This window comes from Centroberyx affinis, unplaced genomic scaffold, assembly GCF_046629955.1.
Source record: "Centroberyx affinis isolate AG114_WGS23_722 - 3 ecotype Tasmania unplaced genomic scaffold, CSIRO-AGI_Caff_v1 ptg003211l_1, whole genome shotgun sequence".
NCBI lineage: Eukaryota > Metazoa > Chordata > Actinopteri > Beryciformes > Berycidae > Centroberyx > Centroberyx affinis.
In genome coordinates, this window is record NW_027281249.1 from 25,406 (window position 1) to 49,516 (window position 24,111).

General features: G+C 38.7%; 1 protein-coding gene across 2 annotated transcripts; it reads left to right on the top strand.

The window, feature by feature from the left end:
* Positions 1 to 18,652: 18,652 nt before the first annotated feature.
* Positions 18,653 to 23,925, top strand: cldn7b (claudin 7b). Of its 2 annotated transcripts, none has more exons than XM_071538142.1 (4): positions 18,653 to 19,140; positions 21,673 to 21,849; positions 21,928 to 22,012; positions 22,597 to 23,925. In XM_071538142.1, the coding sequence occupies exons 1-4, from the start codon at positions 18,918 to 18,920 to the stop codon at positions 22,748 to 22,750; spliced, it is 639 nt and encodes a 212-aa protein (XP_071394243.1). In that variant the 5' UTR covers positions 18,653 to 18,917; the 3' UTR covers positions 22,751 to 23,925. The 2 variants fall into 2 exon arrangements, with proteins under 2 accessions (XP_071394243.1, XP_071394242.1); XM_071538141.1 differs by having other exon boundaries at positions 21,673 to 21,837.
* Positions 23,926 to 24,111: the final 186 nt, after the last annotated feature.

Genomic DNA, 24,111 nt, shown 5'->3' on the forward strand with positions numbered 1-24,111 from the left:
GGCTCCTCGTGGGCCGGCTCTTTCCAGAAGTGCACTACAAGATGCTGAGAGATCAAGGGTCAGCAGTCCATCAGCAGCCAATAAGGCCTGAGAGAGGAGTTCCCCCGCCACCTGTCACCAGAGAGAGGAAGACCAGGGCCCGACACAGAAAACTACCACCTCACCCCTCAACTGTCACTCCTCAATCTCTCTCTTTCTCTGCCTCCCCTTACTGCCGGTGGCACAGCCTCCTTCATTTCTCTGTCATTCACAGGCTTCGCCCCACCGGCATCTCCACCTTTTCCAACATGTTTACCCACAAGCTACTCTACATTCGGCACTCACGCATTTCCATTTGTTGTATTTTGATCTATCTGTGCATCTTAGACATGGGTGCGAGAATGACAGTGCTAACTAGCCATCATATTCCTGGTGACAGTGTGGCTCAGCCTGCCCCCCACCATCTGCCTACCAGCTAATCACCAAGGTCAATGTAGTCAACTGAAGCTAAAAGTAAGATATGCAGTTATGTGAATACGGATATCTGCTGGAATCATGGGTTAGGTCAGCAGAAGGCGGTGAGTGTATGAAAAAGTGTGTGGACAAAACAACAGCTAAATTTAAACAGTAATTTCTGCCACCAAAAGTAATTGACATCAAAATCAACATGAATTAGTTTTAGTTTGAATCTTTGGATCAGTCCTCTAATGAGAGTGAAGGGATATGAGAATCCACCAGCAATTACTCCACATCAATATATTTATACATAGTATGGAAAGTCAGTCTGCAAAAGATGATTATGATGACAATAATGGTGAAAGAATAAGATCAAAATGATGGAACAGTGATGATGACCATGATGGTAATGATGGAGCTCATGATTGTGTTGATGTTAAAGATCCAGAATACTGTAGAACTTTGCAATAATTAAAAAAAAACCCAAAAAACAATGTGAAAAAATGAAGACATTTTCAGGGTTTCAGAATCCTGAAAAACTGATAAACATTCAAAACTGTATTTGATCCCCACACTAGTATGAAAAAGCTTTTGTGAGGCTCATGACAGAAGACAGATAGATGCTCTAAGTGTGTACTGTGCAGGCACTACTGCCTCCAAGAGTGTGAGAAAGTAGCCACAGGCCCTCTGAGTACAAAAAAATGATGAAGCAACTATTCTTCCCTGGAAGCTGAGCCATAAACTATAGCTTAAATTGCTTGAGTTCTTCATCCAAACTGTTATGTAAAGGGTCAAAGAGCCTGAGCAATATTTGCACCAGTTTGATTCGAGCCAGGAACTGAATCTGAACTGAGTGAGTGAGTGAGTGAGTGAGTGAGTGAGTGAACTAAGTGACTGAGTGACACCCTTGTTTCAGCCTCAGTCCTCTACCAGGTGATCATCTATTATTGCACTAACCCATTTTGGATTATAAATAAACAAAATGGGCTTGCTGAAGATCCAGGTCTATATTTTCAATGCGGAGGGGATCTTCACTCTCAGTCACCTGAAAAGGAGTGGTAGTGGCCTCTTCGTGTATTCTTTGCTCGGCAACTGCTGTCAGCATAAAGCCGAGTTTGAAGCTAACATCAAAGCCGGAGGAGGCTCTGAGCTGGAGCACTTACTTGCTATTCTAAAGATGACTCGCAGCTTATCCGCTCACCAGCCTTATCAAATCACCTTGGAGGAATCACCCCCCCTCCCCCCCCAAAAAATATGTAGTTCTCTGTGTGCATGTCTTCTTGTGATTGTGTTTTACCTGTGTGTATGGTTGTTTGTACTGTAAGAGTCTGTGTATGAGTGTATGCCTGTACATACAATAGATGGAGATAGGTAACTTCTTCTGTGTCTTTGTTATGTCTCTGTCTGTGAATAGCTGATACTTGGGGGACTCCCATTTTTGTGTAGCAGTGTCACTTCATAGAGTCATAGACGTTTTGGAACAATATGCAATAACCTGGTAGAGGTGGCGTCTTCCAGTCATTCAGCATGGGAGCAGTCAAATGCCTCAGGGTATCGGTTGGCCTTGAATAGCAGTGTAGCATGTTGTTGTCATGGCAATGCTGCTGTCAGGGTTGGAGAGGGTGCTAAGGGATGTGTGACCCGGATGCTGTCCGGTCTAGTAAGTCACTGAGGGAGAGAATGTCACCACAAGTGATCTGTTCAGTCACAGTCGACATGCATGGATGCCATGCCACCAAAGATGTACGCTTGTAGTGATCGCCTTGGTATGTCAAGAAGAGCGAACTGTAAAACTGTGAAAAGTCTCATCAAGGTCACTGAACGTAAAAAAAATAGTCCCTTGGAAGTCCAGTGTATTAAAAAGGTATGAAATTTTAATGTTCCCGTGATGTGGAGAAGTGTCACAGAATGTGAAATGGAGGCTTTACGAACGTATTCCACTGAGGGTGAGAGTAAGTCTGAACTTTTGTGGAGAATATTCCTAGGAGGTCAGAGCATGTAGGCAGTTATTTAGAAACAGTAAGGGATTAGCAAGTATGTTCTTGAGGAATGTTGATAAGGAAGTTCTGTAAGGTAAGCAAGATTCTTGGCAGGGTTTTTATGCAGCATGTGGATATGATAATGAATGTAAGACAAAGAAGTGTCTAAGACGCTGTGCGCTATTTGTGACAAGGGTCTATGGAGGAAATTAGTTGGGGGATTTTACTTGTTTTTTCATTTAGGCTTCAATTCTCTGGAATTTTCCAGGGGGAGTGCCATCCAGTTTTAATTGTTCATATTTGGATATTTTGTCCTCGTCACGGTTTTTGAAACTGTAGGCCTATAAATCTCTATCTTTGACATACCAATTCTCCCTGTCCCTGGTGTACAAAAACCCATTATGATGCGGATGTCGGGGCATTTCTAACTGCATTGCTAACTATGATATCAAAGCACAATGTTCTGAATGCAGGTAGTTCATGGAATGTAAGCCTATTGGATAATAACACAGAGGAATAATGTGTAATAAGATGATAAGTAATGTTAGAAAGGCCAATTTAAAAGCCAAAGTGATTATGATAGAGTTAAGATGTCAACAACATAGGATATTATAGGATATCATACCTGATCCTATCATAGGTTAATTTACTCTTGTGTCTCATGCATTTTTCATATCTGTGCATGTCATCTAGGAACGTTTTCATGTCAGTTCACATTTCACAGTTGATTGTGAGACCTTTCTATAAATGGAAAGCACCTGGAGGTGCAAAGCAGAGACTGAGTGACAGCAAGGGAACCTTGCATGCCAACACTGAATCAAAGACTTTAACAAAATTTTACTTTATTTTGGTTTCATTTTTATTAAGCATTAAAACAGACAGAAAGAAAATATATGCAATAAACCTTGATCATCGAGCCATAAAGGTCACTTCCTGGAAACCCATTATTTGCTTTACGGTCTGGGTCATGGAAATGTTTTGTTTATTTATTTTTAAATCAAAGACATCCAAATTCCTCCATAGATTTCCAAAGCACAAAAGGCGACCAGTCCTTAATAATGTAATGTTGAATGTTTCAGCAAGTTGTCCAGTTCTGATACTGCAGGTAGAAAGACAAGAACAGAGAACATTGAGTAGTCTGATGTCGAATGTGAAGCAAAGAAAGGTTTTGGTCTGAAATTGAATGTAGGACAGCAAGTTCTGATCTGAAGACAGTAAGTTTTAACATTGAATGTGAAGTAGAGGATGTCAAGTAGTCAGGAGACAGTTAGTTAAGTGAATTCATGAAGGTCATTCAAGAGTTTGCATTTTGACCATAAGGCTGTGAATGAAAACTAGTTCTGCTCTTGAATGTAAATTATATGGTCCATAAAAAAGCCAGTTGGAGGTTTGTACCTAGTGTAATCTAGAGAATTCATAAGACGACTAGATGAGGTCTTCAGAGGGTTTTTGTCATCATAGACCGAAGAGCTAAAGTAAGAATAATTTGTTTTCCTAATGGCAGTAAATTTATGGGAGAAGAGGTCTTGCAAGGCCACATGGAGGTGGTGACATGGAAAACACAAAGACAGATGTGGTTCACATGTGTGATTTGAAGTCATAATCCATTTCCTGCACACATCTCCTCAACCACATCCTACACTGTCTACAGCCCATTAACCTTCTCTCCAACGGCCCACATGTATGTGTGCATGTGTAGGTGTATACATGTAATGAGTGTGTAAGAGTGAAGAGTGTGTGTAAAGATCTAATTATCTGTTTATAAGGTGTGTGTGTGTGTGTGTGTGTGTGCGTGCATGTTTCAGGTTAGACACAGAGAGGTAGGGAGTGAAAGAGAGGGCACAAGATTGAAATAATGATCGATAGACTCAATAAAAGCCAAACTGGAGAACAGTCGCCCGGTAATGGGTGCAAAAATTTCCCCAAGGTCCGCCAGAGATAGAGAAATCCGTTTGCTGATAATGAACTCAGAGGGCTGTTGTTTGATTTCTACCTGTAAACTGAGCAAAGAAGCCTGTAGGACAACAACAGGAGGAGATTTTCTCATTTCCTCATGGGCTTCACCTTGCACCGGGCCTCACAGATCCTACTGAACCCCCCCTTTTTTGAAACAGTATGAGCATCAGCAGCCATAATGTGCTTCATATCAGTGAAAAGTAGTACAGCTGCATCCACTAAAACACCTCAACACACCAGGTGGTCACCAAATTGGGATTCCTAAATGAGGGAAATAATCGGGGGGAAAAAAACTGTAAGCACATTGTACCGTACAAGCAGTAGGCATTGCTTGAAACACTTATGTTAACTCACTGTCTTAGGAAGTGCTTAAAAGATTAAGTCAAACTAACAGGGAATCCCTCTCCGTTGTAGTAGGAGTAACGGGCAAAAACGAATATCCCACTGTAGTCATCACTGATGTTTGAGGACAGCAGTATGAAGACGGATTCAAAGCTTTTATTGCACTGTACACGACTACCAATATCCAGGGAAACTGTTTTGAACAAACTGTGGTAACTTTTGACTTGAAGTGTATTATAAGGCACCAACAGGGCATTTTAAACACATTATGAGTGCAGTATAACAACACCAGAAAATTATGTTATGCTATCATGCATAGTAAATGTTTAGTTGAGTTTTTTGTATTCTATTTCATTTGAAGTTGGTATAACATTTTGAAATTATCTTCTGTGAAGGTACACAATTTAAATAATAGAAATGCCTGGTTTGAGAAAATATCTACCCTATTGCTATTGTAAATTCCTTGCATATGTGGTTGTTATATAGGTAGCATTTGAGTCCAATTCCTCAAATTTCAAAGAAAAAAACAATATCACCAATTTCCTGCCACTGGATGAGCAGTAAACTTTCAGAGGGTTCTCTTGCTTAATTTCACTTAACACCCCTTTTCCATCTATAGTACAATGATCCAGGAGAAATGCCAACCCTTGTGATTAATAAACAGCTCATAACCGTCTAAACCAAGAGTGATGTTCTCATATACTGCAGTTATTGGCAGCCTTACAATGCCTTGTCTTGGCCAGTGACAGCACATGGTCATAAATAACTGCTGTATATGGGTTATATCGAAGTGATCTTATTGTGTTCATAGAACGCATACAAAGTGTATACTGTGGGTTTTGCCAAATTATAGAGAAAATCTGTGTCTAACTGGCTCCCTCTAATGACGAATCTCATACATGAAAATGGCTGGTTGCTGAAAAGATAACACTCCTGATGAAGAGCCAAGAAGTAGCCACCCTTGGTGTTGTAGGCATCATTTCTAACCATCAGACCTTCCCAGCCAAACACACTCAAAGATGCGTCACTAAATGCTTTGAGATTGTGTAATTTTCCTATTCAAATTTCCACACAGGATTTACAAACCAGTAAATCCTGTGTGAATGCTGTATGATTTCCCCCAGAATTGCGATGATATTATGCTGTTTATAGCATGCTGCAATGTGATTATAATGCACTCATAATGTCTCTGTAATGTGGTTATGATGCCTTGTTACGCTTTATGAGCGTCACTTGAAGTTGTGGGTGCACCTTACACTTGACTGGTGCTCTCCTGTCTAATAGTTTTATTTGTTTTAACTACAATTCCACTGATGGTTACTGATGGTACATGACAGTATTCCGTACAGGTGAGATTTAACCACAAATATAACAGTCAATCATTTAGATAAAGAAAACAACAGTTAGTATAATGAAATATTACCTTTGTTTATAGTTTTGATTTGTTGCAAAAAGTCTAATAGCAAAGTCTATTTTATTCTCACTCTCTAGCAGAAGTGGGGTGAAAAATTGTGGAACTCATCTTTTGGAATTTTCTGTGGTAACTGAATGGTGAAAATGAGAATAATATGGCAAGCAGCCTGATCAAAATCAAATATAAATCTTCTAAGTCATTAAATAATAAATGGACAGGTGGCATACTCTCTCTTATTTAACTAGAAAATGTTTGAAAAGTGTCTTTGCGGCCAAAGAAAGCAACGCTCATCCTTGGCTGCAATGTCATATTTTTTAATAATCCTTTAATGGAGAGAGTGTGGCACTTATTCATTTTGTACTTCTACAGTAACCCCTGCTCCTGTTGTTGGACCCCAGTTTTTCTCCTGTTTAGATCATAAATGCAAAGAACATATTCTCAAAAAGTCATATATAAAAACCTTAAGTTATCAAGCTTCTTGGCCTGAAACACTGTCATCATGACATCCTGTCTAACATGCTGAAGGTGAGACGGCTTTTCTATCTTTTTTGCAAATAGTATTGGTTCAAGCCATATCAACAAATGCTAAAATATAAAGGAAAGAACATTTCCCTATATACACACAGTAGCAGTACGCTTCAATGCAAAACCTGTTTGGACGGCCTAAGTGTACGGAATGCTGTCAGTTTACATGTATGTTATGTCAATAATTCAAAAACTATATCTGAAGTATGTGAGCTCTTGTATTGATATTTTTTCAAAAAACGTCTTTAATAATCAGTGATGCCGATTTTTTTTTTAATGTCTTTTCTTCTTTGTTCTACTTTGTCCTGTTTCTATTCTAATGCATACTCCTCAGAAGGAGGCAGAGCAGTTACTTCCCTCCAAGTGTCCCCTCCTATTTGGTGTGCTTTTGTCTTTGATCTGCACTGTTGTATCCACACTAATGTGCCCCTTGCGTGAACTTTGCCCAACCCAAACCCCACTGTGTGACTGAGCTGTGTGTGTGTGCGAGAAACAGAGACGTATTCAAGTGAAAACAGCAGGATAACCGCTCCTACAGCCAACACGTGTCCTGTAATACCCAGCAATGACCTTGGTGGTCTCCGAGCTTTGGTCACGCAAGTCTTCCAGAGAGTTCCCACAACCTCTTTCCCCTACTCTTGTGGACTCTTGGTTTATCTCAGTCCATTCTTCTTGTCTTCCAAAACGAACAGACATTTTCGAAAAACAAAACAAAACAACACAAAAAAAGCCATACATATAATAAAATGGGCCTTGGCTGAATCCTCAGGCCCCACCCGAGTGTTACCAGGGACTTCGGACACATGTTGGACTCCTTATGATAACAGAGCCAAAGGAAGCGACAGGAACATACTGGCTTTGCGACCGCTCCAGTAAACAACAATGCAGGAATGAAGACCAGCAATATACAATGAGAACTACCATTGCACTCAAGGAAGGGGGAATTTCAACAGGCTAATAAACCAACAAGGAGGATTTGCAGGCAACAAAGACAATCAATGGTCTGCAATATTACGTATTTATCGTCTAGGTTGACATGGGGATTTTTTTGCAAAGCATGCATACATCATTGTTCATCGGCTCCATAAGGGATGATGACTCCCTCTCAGTATCTAGAGACACTAGAGCCCTCAGTTCACCCTCTCTCCAAGTTTGCCATCAGACCTGTGTACATTTCTACAATAACTCCCACCTGAATTGAAGGGAGATGTCTTATTCTGGAATATTATTCAATAAAATAACAGATATATTTGTATGATTGTACGCTGTGCCCCTTGGTGATTTTTCTGCTTCTTTTTTTCAATTCCTTCAAACTTCCTCATATAGTTTCCAATTTTACTGATTTACCAAGAATTTTAAGATCCCAAGGTGAGAGAGTGTGTGTGTGTGTGTGTGTGTGTGTGTGTGTGCGCGTGTGTGTGCGCGTGCATGTGCGTGTGTGTAGGCTATGTGTGTGTGTGTGGATAGGGTTGTGTGTGTTTGCACAAGGATGTACATAAATATATACATACATTTCTGATTTAAGTTCGCTTTTGACAAATACTGGTTGAACAAATATTTTAAATAAAATACACGTATTATGGATTTTATAACACAGAAAATACATATGATATAAAATAGTGATCTATTTACATGAGATAATGCTTCTTAATCTTGATTTCAAGGTTTTAAGTCTTCTAAAACCTGAATACAGCCAGACAGCATAAGAGGAATGTCATTGGTATTGGGTGTAAAGCGTCTGCTTTGATCTAGGCGTTGTGTGTCATCTGTCCTTGAGTCACAACCACATCTATATATGTCCTCCTCTATTTGTCCTGGCAGACACCTAATGTTGTACTGGTGTGGTCAGTTGGATGTTTTTGTCATTGAACAGTGTAATCCACATCACATAACAAAAAGTAAGCTGTTCAAGTACTACATTATATCCAAGGACATTATATCCAGGTAAAAACTGCACTGCAAAAACGTCCATCTTAACAAGTCATTTAGTCTCATATTCAGCCTTCAAATCTTATTTTTGCTAAAACGAGAAAAATTCAGCCAGTGAGGTGACAATGCAGCGTCACTTGTTTCAGGAATTTTCTAGAAATGAGTGTCAGTATCTTGAAACAAGTCAGAATACGGCAGATCACTGCACTACTATCAAGAAAATGAACCTGATTGTACAAAATTCTTGAATAAAATTGATTTGTATTGCAACAAATGAAATTATCTAACCCCACTGTCAGTTTTTTTCACTTGTTTTAAGAATTTTAGGACTCAATAATAGACTAAATTACAACAAGTAATTTAGTCTATTATTGAGTCCTAAAATTCTTACTTGTTAAGATGAAGATTCTTTGCAGTGACATTGAAAGTATGTCAGTGTTTTTTTTGTAAACTAAGTTGCTGGAGCTCCCAGATGATCTGAGAGAGACAGGTGATAGAGGTCAGTGGCTCCTCCAGAAACAGCTGATCTGGCCCGATTCTCTCTTTCTTCCACTATTTCCTCCACTCTTAAACACACAGGCTCATTAATAGAGAGCCAGGAGTTCACCACATCCTGCTCACACAGCACCCACAAAAACCACAGTGACCTCCATACCGTCATGCTTAATTATCCATGCTTTTCATTCGCAAACCTAATCAAAACTAATCACGTAGGGCATTCTTGTGGCTCACGTCACATACTTACAACAGCGGGTTCAAATTTGGCTGACCTTTGCCAATAATCCCATCTTTCAAATTTTCCTCCGCAAACACAGACACATATAACAGGTCTTTGCAGATCAAACTGTGTATAGCTTGACAGAGATTGACAGCTTAAATTAAAGATTTAGAATTACAACATAAATATGCATGCAACATAATGGAGAAAAGTGATACGATATGGTATGAGTCAATGTAAATCTGAAGTCATGAAAGACGAAACTAGAAATAACCGCCTCACGGTTGTATGCCTCCGCCAATAAACTTTGTTTTATCATTGCAAGGACTCTATAAAGGTCTTTATTTATTGAACATACAGTATATAATTAATGTGATTATTAGGTCAACTTAAAGGATTTTCGTGTCTGCAAAAGTAAGTGACAGCACTTCCACCGTTTTTGTAGAATGACCCAAGATCGTTTTCTCACAGTGGTAAGCAAAACATTATGATGTCACAGTGAAGTTGACCTTTGGATATAAAATATCATCACTTCATCATTTTATCCTATTAGACATTTATGTGAAATTTTGTCATAATTAGCGTATGAATTCTTGAGTTATGGCCAAAAACGTCTTTTGTGAGGTCACAGTGACCTTTGACCTTTGACCACTACATTCTAATCAGTTCATCCTTGAGTCCAAGTGGACGTTTGTGCCAAATTTGAAGAAATTCACTCAAGGCATTCCTGAGATATCGCGTTCACGAGAATGGGATGGACAGACGGACGGACGGATGGACGGACAACCCGAAGACATAATGCCTCCAGCCATGGCTGTCACCGGCGCGGACGCATAAAAACCCTTCAAAATCACCCAACCCAGTCAAGATATTCCTCTGGGCTGAGATTAATGACAAACTCTTCTCTGTCTGATCTACTTTATAATCATCTGTCTCTTCAAAGAATCCAGATTATTTAAAATGTATCAGAGGGATGAATAGCAGTGACTACTTCTCGTTCACCACTCAGGAGTCAATTAGACGTTATAATCTCCCAGTGATAACCATGGTAAATGGATGATGGATCGTGTCCCACAGCAAAAACGGTAATTATGCTACAAGGCATATGCTAGCACAAGTTGGCTTTGTGCAGTATCTGATCTGATGGATTATTGTGTGTTAAGAGCTGTCACTGACTTTTACAAAGAGCCTCCCTTTGAGACGTGACCTCAGTCTGGGTCAGCCATCCGCCTTTCCTCCTCTGATCCCCCTCCTGCTTTATTGGGGCAAAATCTCATGGAAGAATGACTCTTTCCCATTTATATAAGATTATTCTCCGTAACCCAAACAGAGTGGAGCAGCCCGTGCTCAGGCTGAATGGAGCTCTATATTTCTTAATACAGCAAATATGGATTAAGGCATTAACCCCAATATAGTTCTCACGATAGCTGGAGGAACCAATTACTTTTAGCAGGCGCATGTTTTCAGTTAGAAGCATCTATCTGCATTTAGACAAATGTGGGAAAATCATCATGACCTTGGAGTTTTTTCAGATGCATGTGATGACATTTTTCTTCTCACTACACTTTCTACCTGTTTTTCATTGATAATAATATAAATAACTCTAAGTTATTGCTCCAGTCAACATTCATTATATTTATGCCCAGATCTACCAAGAGGGGCACAAATCATTGGCATGTGCAAAAAATACAAACAAAAAAAAACCCTAATGTCTCTATTTCTGTTGCTGATTTACTAAGAGCAGTCATGCAAACGAGGGCAGATGCAATTTGCCAATTTGAATAGAACATGAGGTGCTATTTTGGTCTTGGATTGCAAGTATCCATCAGCTGAAACATGGCATCAGGTGGAAGGAAAGGAAGGATGAAATGCTCAACAAATGAGCCAGAAGCACATGCAGACAAGGCTAACAGATATGAATATATGTCTCAGTTTCAAAAACAGCTTCTGTCTGGCAAAACATAGCAATGAAAATTAATATGATATAGAGCAACAAAAGGTCATGGATGAAAGAAGATGTGGCATTTAAGAAAATGAACAAAATTGGTATTTACTAATACATATTCAGTGATAAGTGGAACCCCAGAAATAAAAGAGTGCCTTGGAGGAGAAAATTCAAGTTAGACATGTTGCCCGATTGATCGTTGAGTTAAATATCAAACTTTAAGAGCTTTGGCCTTTTCTGCATTTGGAAAAAGGAAACATTTACAAAGACTTTTTAATGTCAGCGTTAAAACACAGGGGCCATTGGAACAAGTTCTGAATTACACTGTGTTCCCTGAACCCAGACCTGCAGGTATGTCATCTTCATCTTCCTATTCATCTAAGTGCTACAGTTAATATTGCACATAATCAATGTCACTTAAGTGCTTTCGAGTTTAGTAAATCACAGGTCTCATTTAATTTTAATAACTGAACATATGGTATTTAGTGGCAGAATTGAGACCAGAGCTCCTTATGTACTTAGTAAAAATCTGAATAATCACATTTCACAGCAGGTGCTATTGCCTCCGTTTTTACTCAAGCCACTATGAATATTTTCAATTTAGTTAGAGGACACCATTATATAGAAGCTAACATGGATTTGATTTCAATGTAGATAATATTATTAATCATAATCATGGTCATTAATGATTATTTATCTTCCATAGCTCACTACATTGTAGAACTGCAGTTTGTCACAGGCGACAGTTGCTTTTTCTACCACTGCCTCCCTGTAAATTGGGAATGGCTGCCAATTAAAAGAGAGCAGCACTCTTTTTTTTTTAATCTACAAGTTTCAAACTAGATCTAAAATATCATGTTTAAAATCAACCAAGCTGTGCAACAAGGACACAAGGGCAATTATTTGTTCAAAGTTACTGGTACATTTTTCAAAAAAGATGTTTATCCATCTGAGAGCAAGGCTGTTTTTATCAAATTCTTGAAAAGTTAACTTTTATTTAGATTAAAAGTTTCCCCCAATGCAGTGATATGATGTCCAGCTACATTTTGAATGTTAAATATTGTTTTAAATCTAAACAAACACGAATTGTCCAGTTTTAACATAGTAAGAGTGTGTTGTGAGTGTATTTGTATTTGCAGAATATATATATTCTGCAAATACAAATACACGTCTGTAACCAAACTATAGATTTTGAGTAAACACAAGAACAATTTGGTACCATGACAAATATTAAGATAATTAGTTCAGAAGGCAACTTAATATTGGCCTCAAACATGCCAGTCTGGTCCTTTCACTCAGAACATGGAGATAGCATAAATAATGCTTTACTAACAGCTATGGAGCAGGAGCTAAGATGGCTGCCACTAAAAACCACTGCAGTGCCCAAACTATTTACACCTCTGGTTACTGCTCCATATTCTCCACTAGATGGCAGCATTGAGCTACAGTGTTATGTTTGTTTCATCAGCCTGATGTAACCTTTTGTCCCTAAAGCCTATTACTGCTCCCTGACATGATGTACATGCTAGGTACATGCGCACCAAGAGTCACAGGATTACTGTGAGTCATCACTTTGATATTAACAGACAAGGGTCAAATGAAAGGTTTAATTCCAAATTGCAAAACATCCATTGCAATTTTTTTTTACCCTAAAATCCATGACTCAATACATCAAAAGCATTTTGTAGGGAAAGATCTTCAGGTAGCTAATAACTTATATTGTTCAGCAAGATTAACCATCATGTCAGATGTTCTTAGGGAAAAAGTTAAGGGAAAAGTTTTCTAATGCATATCACATTTTGGAATGAAACTAAAACTAATTAAAACTATGAAACTAATAATAAACTCACCTCATATTTTACTTTAACACTGTGATTTACTTTAACACTGCGAGGTCGCTCAGGTCATCCAACCAGGGACTTTCAGATATGCCTCATTCCAGACTTCCGATCCCTTTGCTGTTTTGGCCCCCACACTCTGGAACCGCCTACCTGTAACATTCAGATCAGCTGAGTCTGCTGATTCTTTAAGCAGCGCCTAAAACACATTTATGTAGGCTGGCCTTTTTTATAATAGTTAGGCTGTGCTGTTATGTATGTATGTGTGTATAAATGTCAAAATGTATTTATTATCGGCCTGCATGTTCTTATGGTTTTATTTTTACTGTTTCTTTTCTGTTTCTGTGAAGCATTAAGTTTTACTTACTTACTTAAGGAATAAAGTGAATTTAGGCTATAACTAGTCCTCAGTTTTCAGAGGCTCTCATAGCTCTACAGTCAAAAAAACCCCTACAGGACAAATAAACAGTACAAAATTTTGGCCCAAGTTAATCAGAGTCCATTGAATTGCATTACTGACCTGGGATCTGACTTTCAGAGAATTGTAAATAAATTGTACAAGAGGAGTGAGACAGTGAAACAAGAGCACTCTAACTGTGAGAAGCAGGATACAAACAGTATGTTTGTTCCATACACTATATGTCATCTGTTTCACTTGAGATGAGTCAGACTGGTCAAACTCCCTGTGACAAGCGAGAAACAATTTATGACACCCCCCCAACAGCCTTATAGAATGACTCAGAGAATAATTGCGTGTGTCACTGTGAAATATTTCAATGTTGCACAAGTAACATAACCTGGCAACCATGCAATAATATACACTGTATTTATATCTCACACTGTATATCTTCACATCTATGAATTTTAGAAACATCTGTGTTTATGCGTACTATGCATGCATGTGCTTGTACGTACTGTATGCATGCTTGTGCACGTTAAGAGTTTGTCTGTTGCATTTTCATTCTTGGAACTGCTGAGAGATTGTGATAAAACGGGAGTTCAGTAAACCTGTTTGACTGGTGACATGGAGTAACTGCCTCAACTCCCACACTGTACCTTTGAAGCGGCAGTAAACAGCAGTTGCCAGACAAGCTATACACCATAAGAATACAGTAGACATGCCAGAGGAAAATGAATACTGATAGGCTCCACTGAACCAGAGAAAAAATACAGGTAATTTTTAGCCTTTATTCAAGTCAGATGTGACGTAAACACCTACACCATCTTACACATTCAAATAATTAATCCAAGATTTAATTCACAAACCTAATTTACAAGAAAATCAGTCCACATCTGATAAAGCGTAGGATACAGTAAAATCAGGTGAAGGCTATATCTCCATCTGACATTAATTATAATGCCCATGGATTTCTTGCCCTACTCCCATGCCACAGTGAACTGTGGTCAGAGCAAACTGTCATTTGAAAACAGCACTGCCTCAGGGCACAGCGCACCTAAAAATAAAACCCTTAGTCAGTCAGAGCTGCCTGGATCCCTTCTGAGATCCCCACCTTCAGCTATGTCAGGAGATAGGAATGTATCCTGATCAGTGATTTAAAAGGAAAACTACTGGGCGGGGATTAAATACATAGAAAAACAACAAGCATATGTTAACCTTAAAACTGTCCAAAACACTCCACATTTTGAAAGAGAGGATAACATATAGATAGTAGGAATACATAAAAAGAAAAAATAATAAACAGAGGAAATAAAGAAAACATGAAAAAGTTAATTCTTAGTTTTACAGCTACAGCCCGGGTGAGTTGTTGCAGGTGAAGTGAGGGTTACAGATAATACACAAATTCATAACTGTGGGCTGGTCAGTACAACTGTTGGCCACTGAGCAGCTCCACTGGAGTACATGGGGGGGAAAGTGGAGAGTGTATCTCTCACTTTCCCCAGCGAGTTTTCCCAGGCAGGAGTTCAGTTGTCTAACAGTTAGGCCAGCAAGGATCAGCTAACCCAGTCTATCCCACAGATTAATTTTAATTGTTTAATGCTCCGTTACATGTATGTGTATAAAACTGTTTAGCCCCAAAAACAATTTGGTCCAAAAAATCTTGGATTTATAGTTAGCAAGATGAAGTTTGTTAATTTGCATGGAAAGAATTAGCAAGATTGAGGTTTTTCAATACCATGAGGACAGCATTGCTCTCAATAGCCTGCAGCAGAAATGAGTGAGACTCTTTCTATTGCATATGCTGCTCCTTGCCTATGAGTTCTTGTCCGTAGTTGAGATGTGATGCTTGCTGGGTTACATGCCGGTTAATTTGATGTATTGTTTCAACAGATGAGTTTGTGTCAGCTTACCTGTGTCTCAGAGCCAGCTAGCCACTACTGCTGCAGTATGTTGCTTTACCTGCTTTCACAACGAATATCCTGCGTGGTACAAAGAATTCAAAAGATTCTTCACGAGGAATGGCAGATGCACCTGTGGTAAAGGTATCCTGTAAGGTGAGGATATAACAGGCAGACACACGAATGTGTTATATATAAAAATCTCAAGGCCAACAAATTGATGTGTGAAAAACAATACGTCTGTACACCCTACTATTAATCATGTGAAATAAGGCCAAGTTTCCAATTTCAAAAGGAATTTGCTTATACACGTTCATAATTTGCATGTCATGTAAATCAAGACTTTTCTACTTGGGTAATATTACTGATATTAAGGATATAACACTTAAGAACACGAGGCATTTGGCACATATAAACATAAGATGAGAGATAATGAGATGACACACTCCTTTAATGTTGGATTTTTAAGATATTTGCCTTTTTATGACATCAATATAATTGTGCTATAGACCAAGACTTGCATAGCCAACCATATTGTGGCATGTCTTCAGCTTAGGCATCCCCCAACAGTAAGGGATGTGGCTGAATTTGAGGAAGATTTAACCACAAACATATTTGACATCTCTATTGTTACTCATATTGAATATGGAACTTCATTTCCCACACAACTTCCATATATGTTGAAACAACTTCCCATTTTGGAGAGGCTAACTATTCAAACTTTCTCTTTTCCTGATCAGGAAACCAATTACATGAACAACTTGGTTTTGTATAATAATGATCACAGTCTAATAAATCACAACATTTAAAGATGTCTCACTTGGCAATTTTGAACCTATTTTGCCTCTTACATACCTGTAGTACTTACACCTGCAGACAATATTGACTCCAGAGTCAGCTGTTGGTTGAAACACCGAACTCCCGTTGCTAGGCCTCCTGCTGCTAACAATGAGTCCAAATGGGGTTTGTCAAAATATCTAAAAAAAAAAAAGCCAGTCTGTGAAAACTATATGGCGACCAACCGATTGATACGCACAGCAGTTTGTGCTGTGGCAGAAAAATATAGTTCTGTGATTTCCTGATTAGTGAAAGTGTGCGTAATGGAGGAACTCTGTCATGAAATCAGAGCTAATTTTAATTTATGTACTTCACAACTTTTCTGTTTACTCTCAACTCCCAAGTGGAGCCTACAAATATTTTTTTTGAAGATGTTTTGACAAACCCTGTTTGGACTCATTGTTAGCAGCAGGAGGCCTAGCAACAGAGCAACAGCTGACTCAGGAGTAAATATTGTCTGCAGGTCCAAGTACTACAGGCATGTAAGAGACAAATGGTCCAAAATTGCCAAACTTACCCTTTAATGTATTGTACTGGGGCAGGACATAATTGTACTGGGGCAGGACATAATGTAGAGAGAGATCATGTGTAAACCAATGGGATTTCAGTTAGGGAAAGAAAGGCAGTTTTATTTGATGGGAAGGGCGGAGGGACGGGATTGTTCAAAAATCTGCAATGGTTTTATTTTATACGCCTCCTGGTTCACAATGAAGTCACCAATAAAGATTGTCGTAGCCTGAGATTGAGATGAGATTTTGATAACAAAAAACACAAGAAAATAATTTTGAAATGTTTAATAATTTTTTCAAATAGGTGTATGGTATGATGATTGGAATGAGCTAAAAAGGCTCATAAAGGGAATGGCATGCTACAGCTACACAGTAGTTCTTAGCTATATTTTGGGTATCCATATTCCCAATTCTGTCCTCTTGTTTATACCCATGGCATTTGTGCAAAAAGTTGCATATAATCACTCATCCTTCATTTGTCACTGATGTGGAGCAGATAGGATCTTATGCAATAGGCCTACCCTTTGCTTAAATGACATTCATGTGCTCGGTGTCTATGTAAATTCTACTTCTGCTTTACCTGCTTATTAAAACCAGCCCATCTTGAAATCTGTGTGCAACAAATGTATAGTAAAATATTTTCAGAACTAGGGCAATCACATGACTTCTCTGTTTTATGGGAAGCCGAAGTCAACATCATATCTAGGCTATACTTCTCATAGACTCCAATTCTAAACTATAGTGCTAGGAGTTTTGAAAAGTTCCTTGTTTTGAATCTTATTATGTCTTCTGCCTATTCCAAGCCTCTCAATGTAACTACAATGTAACTTTGAGTATCTGCTTTAGTAGGCCTAAAGCTAATATGGTTAATGAAGGAGCCTTCAGCTTCACTTCCCTAATGTCAAATAATATAACATCTGAAAATGTTCACCATGTTTCTTAGCTTCACTACTTTACTACTTAGCTTCATTAATTTAACCTTCAAAATCGTCAAACAGAAGGAAAGACATAAAATTCTGATTTTTGCCTTCTCCAGTTAATATTATACATCATCACATTTAGAATGAATAATATAAACCATCAAATTATTTAATTATGTAACTATGAAAAACATAATAATACAGTTTGAAATGTTTGTGTGCATATCCTTTCAAGCATGTATTTAAAATATTCTGACATGATATTCTGTGGCATTGATTGAAACAATATGCTAAATGTCAATATACTCCACAGAATACTAACCCAACTGTCTAAAGCATGGGCTTAATGAAAATGTTGTCTCATGCTTTTGTTACTGCTTAATGTGCCAAATGTTGATTTGCATAGGGGGCAAGGGGTCACAGTGTTTACTGTGATCATTGTATTATATGTTGATATATTCATTTTCCTGATGTCTGTTCAGGGTGCAAATATATTTATTTAATTTCTGTTATCCTTATTACCAAAAAAAGTCCCCTATAAGGACTTATAGTGTGTCCGAGGTAGTAAGTTTATAGTGACCTTATCCTACTATGGTAATTTTTTTTTTTTTTATCTCCTACAGTATTGCTATGTTTTTTTTGTGATGTAACCTAATTTTATGACCTAGGTTTATCCAGCTTTACTGTGATATTTATATAGTAGAGCTATCCTTCTAAAATGTATTATCATGTTTTTTTTGTAAGGATATAGCGTTTTATGTTATACATTGTGTCTCAAATGTGAAATCTGGGCGAAATAAAGTAGGCTATCTATCTATCTATCTATCTATCTATCTATCTATCTATGTAGAAATCTAGGACTGTTTCGGGGAAAAACTTGCATCATGAAACTTCAGGACTCTCATGGTGCGGCTGATGAGTCGAAACTGCGTGCGCGTCCCCGCCCACCTGGAGCATAACAGAAACCGCCTAAAAAAGCTCGTTCCCGCTGATCCCTCCCCATTCAAGGTGCGGCCAAGGAACAGGTGCGTGAAGAATAGCCTACCTCTGAGAGACCTTAGAAACTGAAATATCACCCTTGGCTGTTAAATTATTTTCAGAAAGCGAAGGAATACTCATTTCTAAGTAAATAACAAGAGAACAGCTTCGTTTGGAAGCAACAAAAAAGTCTTCCCCCAAACCGTCAGATTTTGAGTGAAGGATTCTACTTTTCCAGCAGGTGGACATCGCCTTAGTTGATTTTGCGGCAGTCACATCGTTAAAGGACTTGAAATGGCCAACTCGGGTTTGCAGATTTTGGGGTTTGCCCTGTCGTTGATTGGATTGATTGGATTGATAATTGGCACCATCATGCCCCAGTGGAAGATGTCTGCTTATGTTGGGGACAACATCATCACAGCGGTGGCCATGTACCAAGGACTCTGGATGTCGTGTGCATTCCAGAGCACAGGCCAGATCCAATGCAAAGTCTACGATTCAATCCTGCAGCTTGACAGTAAGTAGCCCATTGGACCAGTATTATATGTAGCCAGAGACCTTGTCCAAAGGAACAGAAGGCCATTGCTAAAATAACGAAACTTCAATACAGGATATCTGCAGGTTATTTAACAAGACTTAAATGTTTTAAAATTAGTTATCTAAATTCAAGGCCTTGAAATGTCTTACATACGGCGGTTAAATGCTTCATTTGAGTCCCAGAGCAACTGTTTCAGAGGCTTTTTCTCAGTGTAGCCTAGTAAGTAGCCTACTTAAATGTGAAATATTCAGTCCGCCGTATAGCCTACTGCTAGGCCTACTGTGTATTTTTACTCTTTTGGTTTATATTTGCGGTGAAACTGGTCTTAAACTTTATTTGAACTGGCGCTGAAAAAGTCTCAAAGTAAATGTAACGTGAGGAAACTTGCAGTTGCCCTCTAACAGGAAATTATGTAACTAAATTACCTGCACCTGTTGTCACGGAGCTTGGAGTCCGTCATTTGGTTGATTTCTACTCAAATTTTCTTTCTTATCTTTATTTGTTTTTTGTTCTCTTTACAATTTAATGGATTTTCTAAACCGTCTCTCTGCCATATTTTGATTTTGAATTAAGCCATAGCATTTCCTACCCATGCAGAGCCTAAAGGCCTAGCTTCTTAACCGACTCCTGTAGCCTGGGCCTAACTTGCTGTCCTGTCACATATTAACTCCCTTTTAGTCACTCCAAATGTACGTTTTTCCCCTTTTTAAACTGCTATCACGAGGCCTCACCTGCAGTGTATTAGGTAAATGTCAGTAGGCTGCATGGCAGACCTAATGGCAGACTGCCAGTGTTCATTGTTATAAAGTCAGTCACTGAAAACTCCCAATTCTTTTCTCTTGATGGGGGAGGATGACTGCATTGCCTTTACGCCTAGGAAATGATTATCCTGTGGCTACTCCTCCTGCATGTTTGGAAAAACCCTTGCTGCATAGTCTAGGTGTTTTGGAGAGATAGTGATAGGCTAAACAACACCTTTATCACCCTCTGTTTAGTCAACATTTCTAAATAGTGGGCCAGCAAGCAGTCAAGTTGTCTCGCATCAAATTAACATTAAATGCTCCTTGCTAAACTGTATTATTTGGACTGAGAAATGTTGACTTTTCCTTTCTCTCCTAAAATGTGAAGAGAATTTATGTAAAATGCAACTTTTTGTTTCATTTTCTATATAGCAGCACCCACAGAATGAATAGATCCAACCACTTTACAGGCTAGGCCTCATTTCCTGGTTACCTTATGTGGCAGAGAGGTGGTTCAAAGCAGCTAGTCTATGGAAGGTGAACTGGAATGCATTGATTGTTTCACCAGTAATCACTAAACAATTAGGCTATTGATAAAACTAAGAGACCGCTGATGCTAGTTGGAGCATTTATCACGTTTCCGTCCTTTGTTTCATTCAGAACTTAGTGTGTAACAAAGTACTTTTGATTTAAGGTGATTTGACCAATCATGCAAAATACTGCAGTTGCCCATGTGACTCCTATTCATTTATTAGTGGCGACTAAGTTGGCTGATGTTTGTAGATGATGTCTCTTTTCAACACATTATCTAAGATGCACTTGTAGCTGTGTATGTAATCTCTTGACTCTTGTGAGCTAAGAGTTCATGATCCGACCACTTCCTGTGACTGTGTTTTAGTGGCTGTAAACCGCTTTCTGTTTGACTTATCAAAACATTTGATAAGGTGTCTGTAAAGCAATATACCTTATCACCTCTTTAAACATGAACACAAGCCAACTTTGATAAACATGGTGTGATTAAAGCCTTGGTCAGATATGGAGCAAATAAATAAATAATGGCTCAATATTTAATAGACAGCTGAAAATCAACCAGCGGTAACAAAACTGGGATAAGTGGGATTTTTTTTTTTTTTTTTTACAACTTGATTTTGTTTATATTCTGGTGCTATGACGCCATATCGGATAACATTACCCACCTTCGGCACCAGCTGATTCGATACACAGAAGGCCTGTGTCCTTTTGAATGTTAGTTTCAACCTTAGAAATATCCACCTGCTGAAAGGCTGTGAGTAGCTGAAATGGGGAGTGTCGTCCTCACAATGAAACCTGAAACCTGGTTAGACCTGTTCCTACTGACTTAACACACACACAGAGACACACACACACACTCACTCACCCACTCCCCTGAGTTTCTCAGGTCTTCCGGTTAGAGCTAGTTTCTGTGGTGTGTTGTGAAAGGGAGTGGCAGCGAGACACAGGAGACGGGAGTCATACTGTGTTTTACATGAACAATGTTTGTTTACACTCCGCTTTTTTTCAAATGGTGGTATCAAAGCACAAAAAATAGAACTCAACCAGAAATGAGCTGGGGCTTTTTATGAACCTGTGTTAAGAAAAATTACCTGAGAAATCAAACGACAACAAGTAAAGGGATTTGTTTGTTTTCTTTACCCAGGAAAAGTCTGTTAAGTCACGCCCTTGAGTGAATAAGTGTTTGATTTTTATTTTACTCATAACTGATGGATTAACCCTATCCTGCCTACTCATCCAGGTGCCCTCCAGGCAACCCGCGCCCTCATGATTGTAGGTATCATCGTAACAGCAGCTGGACTGGGTGTCGCCTGCATGGGAATGAAGTGCACCAACTGTGGAGGAGATGACAAAACACGCAAGTCTCGTATCGCCATGGCCGGTGGCGTTATCCTTCTGATTGGAGGTAAGATGCTATGTAATCTTGAATTTATTTGTGGTGTTCTCCCTGGATTCTTACAATCTTAGTTATAATTCTTTACTCGTCTTCCCACAGCCTTGTGTGCCATAATTGCCTGCTCTTGGTTTGCTCACAACATCATTCAAGCGTTCTACAACCCTTTCACCCCTGTCAATACCAAGTAAGTACAAGACAATTAGAAGTTAACCTACTCCTCCTCCCAATTCTTCATGTAAGCATTTGCATGACATGTTTTTCTATCAACTTTTCCATGTGTTGATTTGTGTTTTGAATCACTAGGGATTGGATGATATGCTTATCTCACAATACGATTCGATACACAATATGGTGTTCACGAATCCATACAACCACGATACGATGTAATAAATAACAGTTCAATGACAACAAAGTCTGACTGTGCAGAATTATGTTTATTTCTGAACCACAAATCTTTCTACCAATGGCATTGGCTTGCTATAATATAAACAACAATTTAAACTCATTGCAAAGTTCAAATATATTTTCGATGGAGAGCTTGTGAAGCTGTGATGGACTAGCCTTCTCACTTGTGACTACTACAGCAGAATATAATGTAGCTAATATTGCGATTAATTTTTCTGCCCCATGATACATATTGTCATATTTTTGTATTGTGATACATTGAATTTCGATATCGTCCCATCCCTATGAGTTACAGAATACAGTTAGATCTCTGTTGACCTTGGCTTGCCCTTGACTTATACGGTTTACCCCCTCTTTCTGAAGGTATGAGTTTGGGTCTGCCATCTTCATTGCCTGGGCTGGAGCGTTCCTGGATGTAGTGGGCGGTGGCATGCTAGCAGCATCCTGCCCCAAGAGTAAATCTACGCCCAAGTACCCCATCTCCAGACCCCCCAGCAGCACCAAGGAATACGTTTGAGCAGGATGGGACCTGGCGCCTAGCGCCTGAAGGAATGCTTTCACATTTATACTAGTCAAATTCAAAATAACATATGGTTCTTGGAAAGTTTATTCTAGCAGGTCTGCAATACCTGTTTTTTGTTTTTTTTTACTTCATGTTATTAATTTTTCATCAAGGGGCTACCCTGTATTGTTAATATTTTAAGAATATTATTTTAACATAAAAGCATTAAAGTTTTAAATGGCTCCATGTTTACCTCTATCTAAGGAAGAGCGGACTGGACATGTCCTGTCTGAGTTGTGTGCAGTGCCCGATGATTTGTACTGTTTTAGTATGCTGATTTTCCAATTAGTTGAGTTGACACCCATAACACACAATTCAATTCAGTTGAGTGACCACACAGCCAGGCGGATGGTTGAATTTATGGGTACAGTGTGTAGCAGCTCAGTTCCAACATTGAACAACAACATAAGACCAACAGCATAGAGTAAACACCAAACATGTTGTACACGCCACAATAATAAATACATGACATCACATGCACATGTCAACATCAACATTATAGTGGGAAACATACTATACTAGACAAACATTATTATAAATTAACATGAAACTACCTGCAGTACCATTCAGCTTAGTATGTAGTAGATTTGCTACAGTGTACAGTACAGCGCAAGCGTGTACAGTATGGTCAGTATACTGTTAGGATTCTATATGCACTGAATAGAAATCACATGGTGATGGACCGCTCTTACACCTATGCATGCATAGGCCAGATGCATAATGCAGAGTTAATCATCTGGCACCTGCGAAGCAATTTTGTACCATTATTTCCATGTATTTGTGCCTTATTTTCTATTAAGACATTTCACCCCTCAGATTTGTTTTAATGAAGTGCCTGAGCCAGATGGTAACTCTCCAGTGTGCATAACAAGATATTCTAATTAAATACTGTCCTATAACTTAGACTGCCAAAGTTTTTGCTGTCTAATACACAGCATGACAGGTGTGGTGAAACACTTGTTACCTAGTGCTCCTAATATTTACCGTGTGCCTGAATGGGCTTGGCTTTTCTTTATGCTCCTGAGTTGTTTCTGTTGCCACAGTAAGCACAATTTTGTTTTTTAAAACATGTTTTTTTGTGATTTGTGCATTTTGTGATGTACATAAAATAAAATCAGAAAATGCATTAATTGTTTTTGGCCCGTCGAAATGCTTCACTGCAAAATGGAGGACACACCTATAGTCAAAAAAGGAAGTACCAGTATAAATAATTTACTATGATTTGTGGTAACTGGCTACTTTACGTCACAATTCAAGGCGTTATTGTCATGCTTACAAACTATTTCAATAAGGGAGCATTCATATCTTGCTGATTG

Excerpts from the sequence above, each read along its gene's own strand:
- cldn7b (XM_071538142.1), top strand. The coding sequence starts at position 18,918 with ATGGCCAACTCGGGTTTGCAGATTTTGGGGTTTGCCCTGTCGTTGATT. Across the intron at positions 19,141-21,672 it reads TTCAATCCTGCAGCTTGACA|GTGCCCTCCAGGCAACCCGC; the intron begins GTAAGTAGCCCA and ends CTACTCATCCAG. Across the intron at positions 22,013-22,596 it reads TTCACCCCTGTCAATACCAA|GTATGAGTTTGGGTCTGCCA; the intron begins GTAAGTACAAGA and ends CTCTTTCTGAAG.